The sequence below is a fragment of the Copadichromis virginalis genome, linkage group LG11, assembly GCF_057382275.1.
Source record: "Copadichromis virginalis isolate Kocher_CV1m ecotype Utaka linkage group LG11, C_Virginalis_male_GT1.1, whole genome shotgun sequence".
Classification (NCBI taxonomy): domain Eukaryota; kingdom Metazoa; phylum Chordata; class Actinopteri; order Cichliformes; family Cichlidae; genus Copadichromis; species Copadichromis virginalis.
In genome coordinates, this window is record NC_140628.1 from 25,770,218 (window position 1) to 25,782,320 (window position 12,103).

The 12,103-nt window shown below is 40.8% G+C and overlaps 2 protein-coding genes and 1 long non-coding RNA gene across 3 annotated transcripts; 2 read left to right on the top strand and 1 right to left on the bottom strand.

The window, feature by feature from the left end:
• Positions 1–674: 674 nt before the first annotated feature.
• Positions 675–3,955, bottom strand: LOC146698803 (uncharacterized). Its single transcript, XR_014922721.1, has 3 exons — positions 3,787–3,955; positions 882–1,113; positions 675–782 (listed from the first exon to the last, which is right to left on the bottom strand). It is a non-coding gene; the product is annotated as an uncharacterized LOC146698803 (long non-coding RNA).
• nppcl (natriuretic peptide C-like) lies at positions 976–2,067 on the top strand. Its single transcript, XM_085471619.1, has 2 exons — positions 976–1,081; positions 1,317–2,067. Exons 1-2 carry the CDS (start codon positions 983–985, stop codon positions 1,611–1,613), a joined length of 396 nt encoding a protein of 131 aa, XP_085327745.1. The 5' UTR covers positions 976–982; the 3' UTR covers positions 1,614–2,067.
• Positions 3,956–5,922: 1,967 nt separating the features above from the next.
• Positions 5,923–10,110, top strand: gapdh (glyceraldehyde-3-phosphate dehydrogenase). The gene is made up of 12 exons (XM_085471620.1): positions 5,923–6,006; positions 6,447–6,492; positions 7,593–7,692; positions 7,999–8,105; positions 8,190–8,280; positions 8,380–8,495; positions 8,710–8,791; positions 8,892–9,043; positions 9,147–9,225; positions 9,385–9,468; positions 9,556–9,653; positions 9,735–10,110. The coding sequence occupies exons 2-12, from the start codon at positions 6,470–6,472 to the stop codon at positions 9,802–9,804; spliced, it is 1,002 nt and encodes a 333-aa protein (XP_085327746.1). The 5' UTR covers positions 5,923–6,006; positions 6,447–6,469; the 3' UTR covers positions 9,805–10,110.
• Positions 10,111–12,103: the final 1,993 nt, after the last annotated feature.

Genomic DNA, 12,103 nt, shown 5'->3' on the forward strand with positions numbered 1-12,103 from the left:
ATGACAATGACTCTACAAGGCTATGACATCACTCCAAAGAAAAAATGAGGAGGAAGATGGTGTGGGGGTGGTGGTGCTTGGGGGCGGAGGGTGTCTCTGGCTCTACAAAACCTCTGCAGCATCCCAGCTGATGCCCCAGCATTCAGCCACTGCCAAAGGGACAGACGCAAGAGGAAGAAAATCATCCCTCCAATTCCATCAGTGAGCGAAGGCGAAGAATAGGAGGAGCTAGTTGAGTGAGATAGTGATGCTCCCAGCAGGTGCCAACAAGTGAGAGGTAGCTGAGCGACCGAAGGAGATGGAGAAGAGTCTGTAATAACAGAAGACACCAAGAGCTTTGAGAAAGAACCAAACAACAGGTGAGCGCTCTTAAATTTCCTCTTTCATAGTTGTGTTAGAATTAGCATATCCTAAAGAATGTAAAATAAAATCTTGCATTACATAAAAGAAAATCGCTACACAGTAACTCCAGACAGTGTTTTTTGATATCTGTAAAAATATAGAGAGAATTAACATTTTAGAAGCTCTTTATTCATAATTCTAATATTTCAATTTATTTATTTTTATTAATTTATTTTTAAAATTTAAGATGCTGCAAAAATGAAATGTTTTTCTTTCAAATAACAATTACAAATGTCAATTTTATTTTCTAAGATTCATGAATTTGAGTTCTTTTGACCTCGATTTACTACCAGTTGCCTTCAGTTAGATGCCCCGTGCATACATTATATTTGCTGTGCATATTTTCCTTGCGTCACTTGTTACTGCGCAGCAATGTTTATCTGTGAACACACAATAAAAGATGTTTTAGACACTAAATTGTCAAATAAACAATCTGTGGAGTATTAGTGGAGATTCAGTATTTATATCAAAATATTTACATTGAATAATGAAAATTTTTTTTCCAGGATTTCATCAGTGTTTGAATCTTCTGAGCCGGTGTGATTCCAGTTATTCCTGCTCCTCATCCTCATCTGCTGCCATGCTGTGCCCTGTGCTGCTTTGTGCCGCTCTGCTCCTCCTGACTCCCCTGGAGATCACAGAGGCTCGTGCTTTGCATCCTTCTCCTGATGCTGTGCAGGTACAGGAGGAGATTGGAGTGGATGTGGAGGGCTGGATTTAAAAAAAAAAAAAAAAAATAGATTGAGGAGAATTCAGAGTGAATCAAGGAGAGTCCACAAAGGATGGGAGGCAGAACAGGAAAGAATAAGCAGAGAGAGAGTAATGAAATGTATCACTGATTGAATTATTGTCCCTTGTATACTCCCCGACAATTAAATTTCATCATCTTCTCCTTCTTTTTTTCCACTGTGCAGTTTGTGGAGCAATTTCTGGAACGCTACAATGACCTTCTGACCCTTGACGACCTGGAGAACATGCTCAACAGCCAAGCAGAGGAGCAGTCCACCCTCTCCTCCGGGTCCAAAGCTGCTGAATACCCCAAATGGGCTGATGCACAAACTCAGCCCGAGACCCCCTGGCTCCGTCTGCTGAAGGGCACCCTGGCCAACCAAAAGCGAGCAGAACCGGACCGGTCACGGAGGGGGTGGAATCGGGGATGCTTTGGCCTGAAATTGGATCGGATCGGGTCTATGAGTGGACTGGGCTGTTAGTGGAGACAGAGGAGGAAACTAAAGACTGCTTACATCCTTCTTAGATTATTAGGAAACACACATGCATAGGCATTCACCTGCAGAGAAGGATGTTTACATGCGTGTAGTATGGTGTAAACTTACAGTGCTGCTAATGTGGTTTCATCCAGTGTAGATCAGATGCTTCACAGTTTATTCCATATCTAAATGTTAACCTGAATATTAGAACATGTGTGCTGTGTTTACATCAAATGATCACCATCAATTTCTGGGCTTATTTTTCAAGTAATTTAGCATTTTCCGTACTTCTAGCTTTGTCTGCAACTCTGTAAACGTTTAGACCTTTTGTGGACAGGTGATTTTGTTTAAAAGCAGCCGTAATAGATGTGGATAGTCAAAAAATGATGGCATCAGAAATTTCTGCAATTTATTTTTGTTTACTTATGATTTGCATGAATAAATGGATTTGACATTTGTGGCGTTCTGGGTTTTTTTTTGTTGTTTTTTTTAACTTCAACCCCGCATAAAATCCAGTTCCTTCCTTGCATTAAAAAGCCCACATGGTTCATTCTGTATTCACACACGTCATCTCAATTTGTCCTTCAAAACAGAGCATCAAATTCTCATGACAGATATAATAACTCTTCTAAATTATTTTTTCTCATGACTGTTGGAGGAAGTTCATTTCTTCCCTCGTCGTTCTGGCAAAAGCGGTCAACATTTGAAGATCGGCTGCAGCGTCCAAAACTGTTTTTTTATTCTGGCATTACAACAAAGTTCCCAGGGAAGAAAAACAAATGCTAATTTTTTTCCCTATAAGCTTAAATAGAATTTGATTTAACATGCTTACAGAATTAGATGGCGTGAATGCATAAAATAATCTGTGTAGTAACAGAGTTGTAAAAATCGACATATTTTAGGGACTAACATACAGTAAGGATGTTCATTGTTAAGTATATCAAATCTAACAGTCGACACTATGACGTAATTTGCTGGTAATGCACAAACTTGTGAGGAGCTCATGTAGTACGCATTAAAAACATGTTAGGTTTTCACTGTGTCCTAAAATTCAAGATCCTTCAAACCAGCTGCAGATTTAGAGAAACTTGAAAATGTTTTATAATGGCAAATCACTGCTTACTAACATCTGAAAATCATCAGAGCCTAAACAGCTGACTGAAAATTAATGGCCAGCATTTCTCTGGTTCCACCTGTTTTCTGTTTTTCACACATTGAGGGACTACAAATGTTTGAATCTTCAAAAGTCAATTTGAAGATGTTGATCAAGGCTCTCAAAAACTGAGAGAAATTGTTATGACCTTTTTATATTTTTTCACAATTTCCTAACATTTAAATAAATGTACATCTCTAAAAACATATTCTTCCTGCCACAGCCTTTCACTTACCCAGAAAACCTGCAAGTGATTCTAATGGGTATATTTTCTTCTTTTGGCTGCCGTTCATCTGCCTCCATCGCACCCTATCCCACAGCATCCTCCTCTCTCACACCAACCTTCTGTCATCCCTAAACCACCTCTGAGGTCTCCCTCTTTTCCTCCTGCCTGGCAGCCCCCTCCTGAACATCCTTTGTCCAATACATCCACTGTCCCTCCTCTGCACATGTCCGAACCGTCTCAGCCTTGCTTCTCTAACTTTGTCTCCAAACTGCTCGACCTGAGCTGTCCCTCTGAAGCATTCATTTCTAATCCTGTTCATCTCCGTCACTCCCAACAAAAAAATCTCCATTACTATAAATGATTCTATTGATTATAATAAAGTAAAACACACCAGCTATGACTTTGGTGAATTAAGCATGAAGTGACACGGCGGTGTGGTGGTTAACACTGGGTCTGGGGCCTTTTTGTGTGGCGTTTGCATGTCCTTCTTGTGGCTGCATGGGTTCTCTGGGTACTCTGGCTTCCTCCCACAGTTTAAAAGACATGCATTTTAGGTTAACTGGTAACTCAGAATTGTGGGTGTGAATGTCTGTATCTCATCGTTAGCCCTGAGATAGACCGGAACTCTGTCCAAGGCGTACCACCTTTTGACCTATGACAACTGGATAAGCTCCGAGCCCCATTGTTTTTAAGAAACTGGATGTATGGGTGGATGATTTTTTCATAACATGGTGTTTTGCCAAAGATTTTCATTCAGGGAGGATGCCTGGAGAAAGCTTTAGTTGACTTATACTCACGTTTGAGGCCATTGTCTTACTGGAAATTCCAATAATTAACAGGCGTTAAAATTACTCCCTGAGAGAATGTCTCTTCTTGTAACTCGCCTGATATATAAAGCATAAACTATGGCAGCAACACAGATTTACCACTCCCAACAGCAGCAAAGCACCCGGACAACAGGGCAGAGCCATGTCTGTGCTTGACTGTTAGGATCGTGTTGTTCTAATTATAAATGGCTTTTTTTCTACTGCAGGAATGCTCCTGATTTATGAGTACAAACTGGTCCCATAAGTCTCCTCACTTCAGAACCCTGCTAGCATACCCCAAACTCTAACCTTTGCTAAAAAAAAAGTTACATTTTTGTTGTATGTTCACTGTTCATCAGCCTTATACGTGGAATCTTACAGTCTGTATGGATACGTAAGTCTTGGCTGAATCCTCTTGTAGAAATTTGGTTTCTTTTTAGGGTTTAACGAAATAATTTTAAGACTGTCCCTTTTCTTTTTCATCTGAGCTTGACCTGGTGGCTGCTTGAACCACAACACAAGATGGCAGTATGAATTTCCTCTTGTTCATCTGCTCGTTGCCACACACAGCTGCTCTTTGGACTTTGCACTGTGCTTTAAGGAGACAAATTGTACAAACGTAGCTGAAGGCCTCTCCTCCCTGCAGACGTGCCTGCATGCTGATCACTGATGTGCAGTTGATACAGTTTGTTTCCCGCTGCTGATAAAATAAACTTGAACAAAAAAAGAGCCTGTTTACAGTAGATATTCTAGTTTAAAGTTCCTGTTCAAACACATTTCTCAGTTCTAGCTGAGTAATAACTCACATTTCTCTTAAGTAAAACAGTCCTTTCCACACTTGTTTTACTCCGTGGCTGTGTGGCTGCTGCCTGTCTACAGTGGGTCGAGTTTAATTGTTGTAATATGAAAAGAACATGTGATCTGAGTGAGGCAGCATTTACAGTACAGACATGGCCCAAGTGTTGACTAGGCAGCTTGTGTCTAATCTTAGCTTGACCTTTACTTCCCCTCTTTGACCTTAAGCTGCAAAGCAGAGGCCAAGACTGGCATGCATGCACTCGGGGTGGTGGTAGTTCAGCTATGCCTGAACTGTTGGACAGAAGTCATAAAACAAACCATCACTGTCCAGCTGTGGTGCAGAACGACACGTCTGCAGGTCTGCTGCGGACCCTGTGGGCAGCTGAGTTGGAAAATAAAAGTTACTAAGTATTACAATTTTATTCAGTTAGACCTGCAAAGTGTTGCAAGTTCAAATGCTTCTCTGGTGACAAGATGCCATGCCAGGTTTGGATTCACTATCAGGAGTGCTGGCTGCTAAGGCCCAGTATAGTGGCAGGGGGTATTAGTGAGAGATTGGGACTGACTGGCCTTATGGTTTAAAGTGACACTCTCATTATTTGGATTTATTTTTAATATATCTTGACCTCCTTTCTTTTCTGTGTCGACACTGTTGCCATAAAAAGACAAAAACGTACTTAAAAAAAACAGATAACAACAGTGAAAACAGTTAAGCACCGACAAAATAACCTGCCTCCCAATGACGCGTTTCAGCGGTTACCAAATAACCTGATAAAGCCAAAATTCAGCTGAGTAAATCTACCCCTGTGCACATGCGCGCTGTGATCATGTGCTCACGTTAGGTAACCAAAGTTCAACTTTTGACTTCTGCTGAAGGGATGGAGCAGCAGAAAAAGAAGAGTAGCAACAGAGCAAAGGGTCATGGTCTTTGGACAGTAAATGTCACATCCATGAAGGAGAGATTTGATCCCTCGTTTGCTCCCTCTGTGTGTCTGTATTTACTGAGAAGGTCAGAGAGAGACCCCTCTCTTTTTTCAGTCCACTATCTGAGGACTCTAATATGTTGGTATCTATATCTGGTGCTTTTAAAAGTGGAAACACAAAGCAGGCCTGATGGCACAGGCTGCTGGAATAATGAAAAATGAGTTAAACATTTCCCAGATTCAGGCCTTTAATGCGCAGCAGAGCTTAGATCATAAGACCAGAGCTTTTTAAAAGTAAAGTTGCAGCGGCCACTCTGCATGTCTCTGTGCATCTGACAACCTTGACATTCAGAGGGGGCGGGGCGAGGAGTGGTCACCATTGATGGGGGCGTGGCTTCACACCTCGGTCAATCATAAAACACGCAGCTTAACTTTGCTCTTACCCACTCACATCCGGAGTCCCAAGACAGGCAGAGCCCCTTCACAAACGGTAAATACCTTCAAATAATTTATTGGCTTCAGGCTGCATGACTCAACGCGCTGATTTAGATCACCTGGAAAAATCTGCACGAGCTTAATTGTGCCCAATTTTAAAGCACACGTGGTCATAAAGTCAAAAGAAACTCACTTTACATCATCATTACGTTTGAAGTTTAGCAGGACAAGAGATTTTAACATGTTTATTAAGTCATTTATGCTTTTAGTTTTGCAAAGTCTGAAGTTTTTTCCTCGATGCAGATTAGCTTTGAGTTTTACTTGGACTGTGATCACAGATAGCTTATCAGTAGAATACTTTTCACATGTTGTTCTTGAAGTTGTCTTCACTTATCTTAACCTGCAGTCCAAGCAGCTATCATCAACTTAATGCTAATAAAGTACCTCATAAATTTCGCAATGCTACCTTTTCCCCCCTCTCATTTTTCCTTCCAGAGGACTAGACCAACCCAGGCAAAATGGTGAAAGTCGGTATCAATGGGTAAGAATGATCATCCCCTTCACTTCCTCTAAATCTTTCTAATTAAACCAAATGAGCAACGCACACTGAGGTTCAGCTTTGGACTTTTCTTTGCGACTCCCACCACCACATCCCTCTCATCAGTGGGGAATTATTACCACGCCGCTGTCTTGGCTCAGGTTTCCACGCTTGTTAAAGTTTGTTTTACGAACTCCTGTATTAAAGAATGCAGGTATTATGCAAGATGCTATCCAAGTGTATGGAATAATGTGTGATTATTTAAACGAGGGCCCAGTCCAGTACACTGCAAGTCTGCAGTTCAGTGCACTTTAAGGATTAATGCATAACATTCCACATTATTCAGTATTGGGGAGCAGCTACATAAAACTTGTCTCAGGCTGGTCTTCTGTCCTGTCACTTTACTGGAGGGTCTATTTTTAAAATTAGCCTTCAAAAAGGGTTTTTTCCCTTCTACAGCCTGCTGTGTTATTTAAATGGTGACAGCCGGCTGTTCTCATGTTCTTGTTGATCTTAAATAGCCAGTGCCTTTGACCTCGGGGTCATCAGCGAGTGAAAGGCGACCTATACCTAAATGTCAATGAGCGCACGTGTTCTGACGCGGATCTACGCATTTGTTTTCAATAAATTGTCATCCACCCGCCTCTCTTCCTGGTCTCTTAGGACAGAGTGTATCTATGCGCCCGGAGTTTTGGACCTGTGGTTAAAAAGTAACCCTGCTGTTGTTCAAACAGTGCACTGCGTAACCAGGATTACCACATTGGAGGTTAATTTCGACTTTAGCCTCTCAGAGAGAAAAGCACACACACCCCTCAGCCCCTCCTCTTGAACCCTGGCCTTTCTACTGTGGTGTCAGGTCTTCTGGGGAGATCTCGCCCCACACAAAAGAAAAATCTAAACTGTTACAGGGAAGCCTCTGACTAAATATCAAACTCTGCTCTGATTTATTATTATTATTATTTTTAAATCTATTTTCGTATTTATCATCTTAACAAGTGCCTTCATTTCACCGAAACTCAAAGACGTGACTGTAGTCAGTTTAATGTGGTGTGATGTCTCCACCTACTGGCCAGAATGAGAAACGCCTCTTGTTCATTTTTCAGATTCGGCCGCATCGGTCGTCTGGTGACCCGTGCTGGTTTCCACTCCAAGAAGGTGGAGATTGTCGCTATCAATGACCCCTTCATCGACCTGGAGTACATGGTCAGTCAAGGAGGAAATGAAAGGAATATAAGGCGTTAGCTCGAACTCACCACAAGCTTTGTATGACTGAATGTTAGAATAACATAATTCTAGTAAAATTATTTGTCAAATACTTGTTGGATTTTTTTTTCCTTCCATTTCCAGTAAGTATGAATTTGATCATTTTAGCAAACTGGGTAAATTAAATATAAAATGAGGGCTTTTGGAGCCAGGAACACACACTTCATTTATTCTCCTCCCCCCCCCCCCCCCCCCCCCCAGTTTTTGTGAAGCCTGTCTAAAAAGTTCTCCTTATCCCCTCTCTAGGTCTACATGTTCAAGTATGACTCCACCCACGGCCGCTACAAAGGCGAGGTGAAGGTTGAGGGAGACAAGCTGGTCATCGATGGACACAAAATCACAGTTTTCCACGAGTAAGTTGAGTTCGCCTGTCATATTTGTATAAGCTATTAATTTGTGTAATGGTTTCAGGGATAACCCCTATTTTCTTTCCTCAGGAGGGACCCCGCCAATATTAAATGGGGTGAGGCTGGTGCAGAGTATGTGGTGGAGTCCACTGGTGTGTTTACCACAATTGAGAAGGCCTCTGTAAGTGCTAAATCATGTAAAATGTGAATGCAGAAAAAGGTAGTATGCTATATGTGATGTGCAAAAAGAAAACTGAATGATTTCAATGCGATCCTGCAGACTCACTTGAAGGGTGGTGCCAAGAGAGTCATCATCTCTGCACCCAGCGCTGACGCTCCCATGTTTGTCATGGGTGTCAACCACGAGAAGTATGACAAGTCCCTCAAAGTTGTCAGGTAGGAATCTTTTTGGTATATTTGGAGATGAATGAGTTTTTGCTGCCAAAATCACAGATTTAGGAATATATTTTGAACACAATGAATAACAACTACACATCTGTTCTAATGAAAGCTGTGACAGTCTTTACTGATCTTGCATTTATAATTAATTTCATTCATTTAAAACATTTAATTTTAAAATTAAAACTTGACTGATGTTCTTTCTCCGTAGCAATGCTTCCTGCACTACCAACTGCCTGGCACCTCTGGCCAAGGTCATCAATGACAACTTTGTTATCATTGAGGGCCTGATGGTAGGAATTCATACACAGCACTTAAGCAGTTTTGAAGATATTATGTTTAAGCTACATTTTTAATTGTCCTCCTATTTTTATTTTTCTGTTTGTCTATTAGAGCACAGTTCACGCCATCACTGCCACCCAGAAGACTGTGGATGGTCCCTCTGGCAAGCTGTGGAGGGATGGCCGTGGCGCCAGCCAGAACATCATCCCCGCTTCTACTGGTGCTGCTAAAGCTGTCGGCAAAGTCATCCCTGAGCTCAATGGGTGAGTGCAAATAAAACACTACTCTAATGTACAATTTAAAACAATATTTTGCTTTGTAATGCTCCAGTACTCAAGTGAAACATTTTATTTATTTTTCCCCCAGCAAGCTGACTGGCATGGCCTTCCGTGTGCCCACCCCCAACGTGTCAGTGGTTGACCTGACAGTCCGTCTGGAGAAACCAGTGAGTATCACACGTGCAATTTACAAAATATTGATCTAAAAATTTCCTTTTTAAAATGGGTGGATGACTTTGATTTTAAATTCAGATTTACACATGTGGTTCACCGCTTGTGTTTTTTTTTTCTTTAAAAATGCAAATATAACTGCTTTGCTTTTTCAGGCCAAATACGATGACATCAAGAAGGTTGTGAAGGCTGCTGCTGATGGACCCATGAAGGGCATTCTGGGATACACAGAGCACCAGGTACGCCCTAAACTTTGTCACTTCATGGCTACATTTTGTCTGTGGATCTCGTTGCTGATGTGCCACACTCTTCTCCCCGTCCTAAAGGTCGTGTCCACAGACTTCAACGGCGACTGCCATTCATCCATCTTTGATGCCGGCGCTGGCATCGCCCTCAACGACCACTTTGTCAAGCTGGTCACATGGTACGCCTTCAACACTGGTTACTTTCAATGTCTTTCTATTTATTGCCAGTGTTTCCTGCTAACCTCTCCCCTCTTTGCCAGGTATGACAATGAGTTTGGATACAGCAACCGTGTCTGCGACCTGATGGCCCACATGGCTAGCAAGGAGTAAACTTGGCTGTCGCTGAACTGTCGCATAGCCCACATTCTTCTTAGTCCTGAGTTACAAATGTACAAAAAGGCATTGTATTCTCTGTGACTCTGGTTTCATCATGTAGCCATCCCCCATAATACGCCTGAGGAAAGGTCCCACATAGAGCAAAAGATTTAAATTAGAGACCAATGCTTTTCTCTTTTTCTTTTCTATTTTTCAAATTCCCTGCTCTGTTCTTGGGTTTGGAGTAAAGGTGTGGATGTATTTGCTTGTCTGTAGTACTGAAGTACTGCAGTGGTGGAATAAAGTCCTTCGTTTGTGAGATTCAGTCTCCTGTTCCTCCTTTATATCTGAACAGAAATGTATGAAGGCTGATCTGGAGGAGTAGATTAGTTATTTACTGAAAGGAAAATGAGCTTAAGTGCTGTTCCTGATGAATTTCTGACAAAACATTAACATTTAAGTATATAAAGGTGAATTCGGTTTCATAATAACAGAATCTTTAGTTTTAAATAATTTTTTTTTTTTTTTTGGTCCATTACTGAAATCAAACTCTGGAACACAGAGGAGCTGCTGCGCAGCCCTGAGAGGATATCTGATGGGTTAAAAAACAAAAAACAAAAAAAAAACTGTGCAAAATGTTTGAAATAAAAGATGAGGCCAATGTTAGGACCAGCACTTAATGTACCTCAAATGGTGAGATCAGTGAATATGACACACAAATCAAATTCAAAATCAAATTCAAATTTTATTTGTCACGTACACAGTCATACACAGTACGATATGCAGTGAAATGCTTGGACAACTGCTCGTGACCTAAAGAAAACAAAAAAGGAAAAGGCTATGAGTAAGATAGGAAATAAATATGAAAAATTAAAAAGGGTAAATTTTACTAGGAAGGAATAAAATATAAATTAAGGTTAAAAAGGAAATAACTGTACAACACAAATTAGAATGAAGGGTAAATTTAACTGGGAAGAATAAGATAAAATATATAAATTAAAGTTGAAAATAAAATAACTGTACAACAAAATACACAATATAGAACTATATAAGAATGTATGAAGAAATATAAATAAATATATACACAATAACAGCAGCTGTACAAGCAGGTGCAGAAGTGGAGAGGATCACCAAAAATCCTATCTAGGAGTTGAGGTGAGATCTGGTGACTGTGGAGGTCATAGTGTAACCTTATTCATTCTTTTACACTTGCTAAAGCATCTGTATTCTGAAGAGAAACATGTGCACCATCACTACTCCTTGAATTAATTTTGTTTCAGTATGACAAAATGACTTAAAAGCACTCATATGAAGCGTGGATTTATTTATTTAAATAAATCACTTCTGCTGGAAGTCTGGCTCCTCTGGTGCCATCCTGGAGGATGGTAAGGCCTCAGAAAGCAGCTGCTGTGATGCCTTTTGGATTCACATGGAAGTGCTGACAATCCAGGATAAATCAAGGATGTGGACGCCCAGACTCCACCTGTGCACCTCTGACATAGACCTGATCCTATTACAGTGGCATTAATAGCTCCGGATTGCCTTTTTTCAAACCTCTTGTCAGTCTTTCACAAAACTGAGGAATGTGAGGAGAACCCGAGCCAAACAATGCACAATATAGCTATACTAACACATCATTCAGCTAAGATTATGAAGCTCTTTCCTGAAATCTGTCTCAGCAGGTCGGTGACACCTTCTCCTAACCTCAAACTAAACCCATCTATGATGGGGAACAAAATTCACAATTCTCTCGTTTTTAAAACCAAAGTTTGTCTACAGATCACAACTCAGTATGTCAGGAGAAATCACACTGTACTTTCTGTATGTAATAATAAAGTGTTTGATTGTGAACTGCAAATTTATTTTAATAAAAGCGATGGACAAGTGGTACGAAAATACAATGCAAAGTTAGCCCTGCCTGACCCTGTCTGCTCTCATGCACAAATATCTGAAAACCTCTGTGTTGCCCTCTGATTTGGATGACTTTAAAATTTATACTTTAAGATGTTAGAGTTACAGTGTGATACATAATGTTAAAGGATCTTTTAAGTTGTTCTGTTGCCATAAATTCTCAGTCTCACTGGTTGTCTGGAAGAAGCACCATGTAACTGATCCACCGAACTCCGGTTTCTGTTGTAAAAAAATAAATAAAAATAAAATAAAAATATTTATTTTAAAATACAAAGCTTTTATATTTTTCCCCTTCCCTGGTGTCTCCCCTGAAGCATAAAGCACCCCTGCATGTCAGTAAGTTTGTGTCTTTTGTCTCCTTTGCACCTCCCACCTGTCCTAAAGGGCCATCCTCCCCTCAGGG

Bases quoted from the DNA above. Each gene is read 5' to 3' on its own strand.
- nppcl (XM_085471619.1), top strand. From the start codon at position 983: ATGCTGTGCCCTGTGCTGCTTTGTGCCGCTCTGCTCCTCCTGACTCCC. The intron at 1,082-1,316 runs GTACAGGAGGAG...TCCACTGTGCAG, and splicing joins CTTCTCCTGATGCTGTGCAG to TTTGTGGAGCAATTTCTGGA.
- gapdh (XM_085471620.1), top strand. From the start codon at position 6,470: ATGGTGAAAGTCGGTATCAATGG. The intron at 9,226-9,384 runs GTGAGTATCACA...TTGCTTTTTCAG, and splicing joins CAGTCCGTCTGGAGAAACCA to GCCAAATACGATGACATCAA. The intron at 9,469-9,555 runs GTACGCCCTAAA...CCCGTCCTAAAG, and splicing joins TGGGATACACAGAGCACCAG to GTCGTGTCCACAGACTTCAA.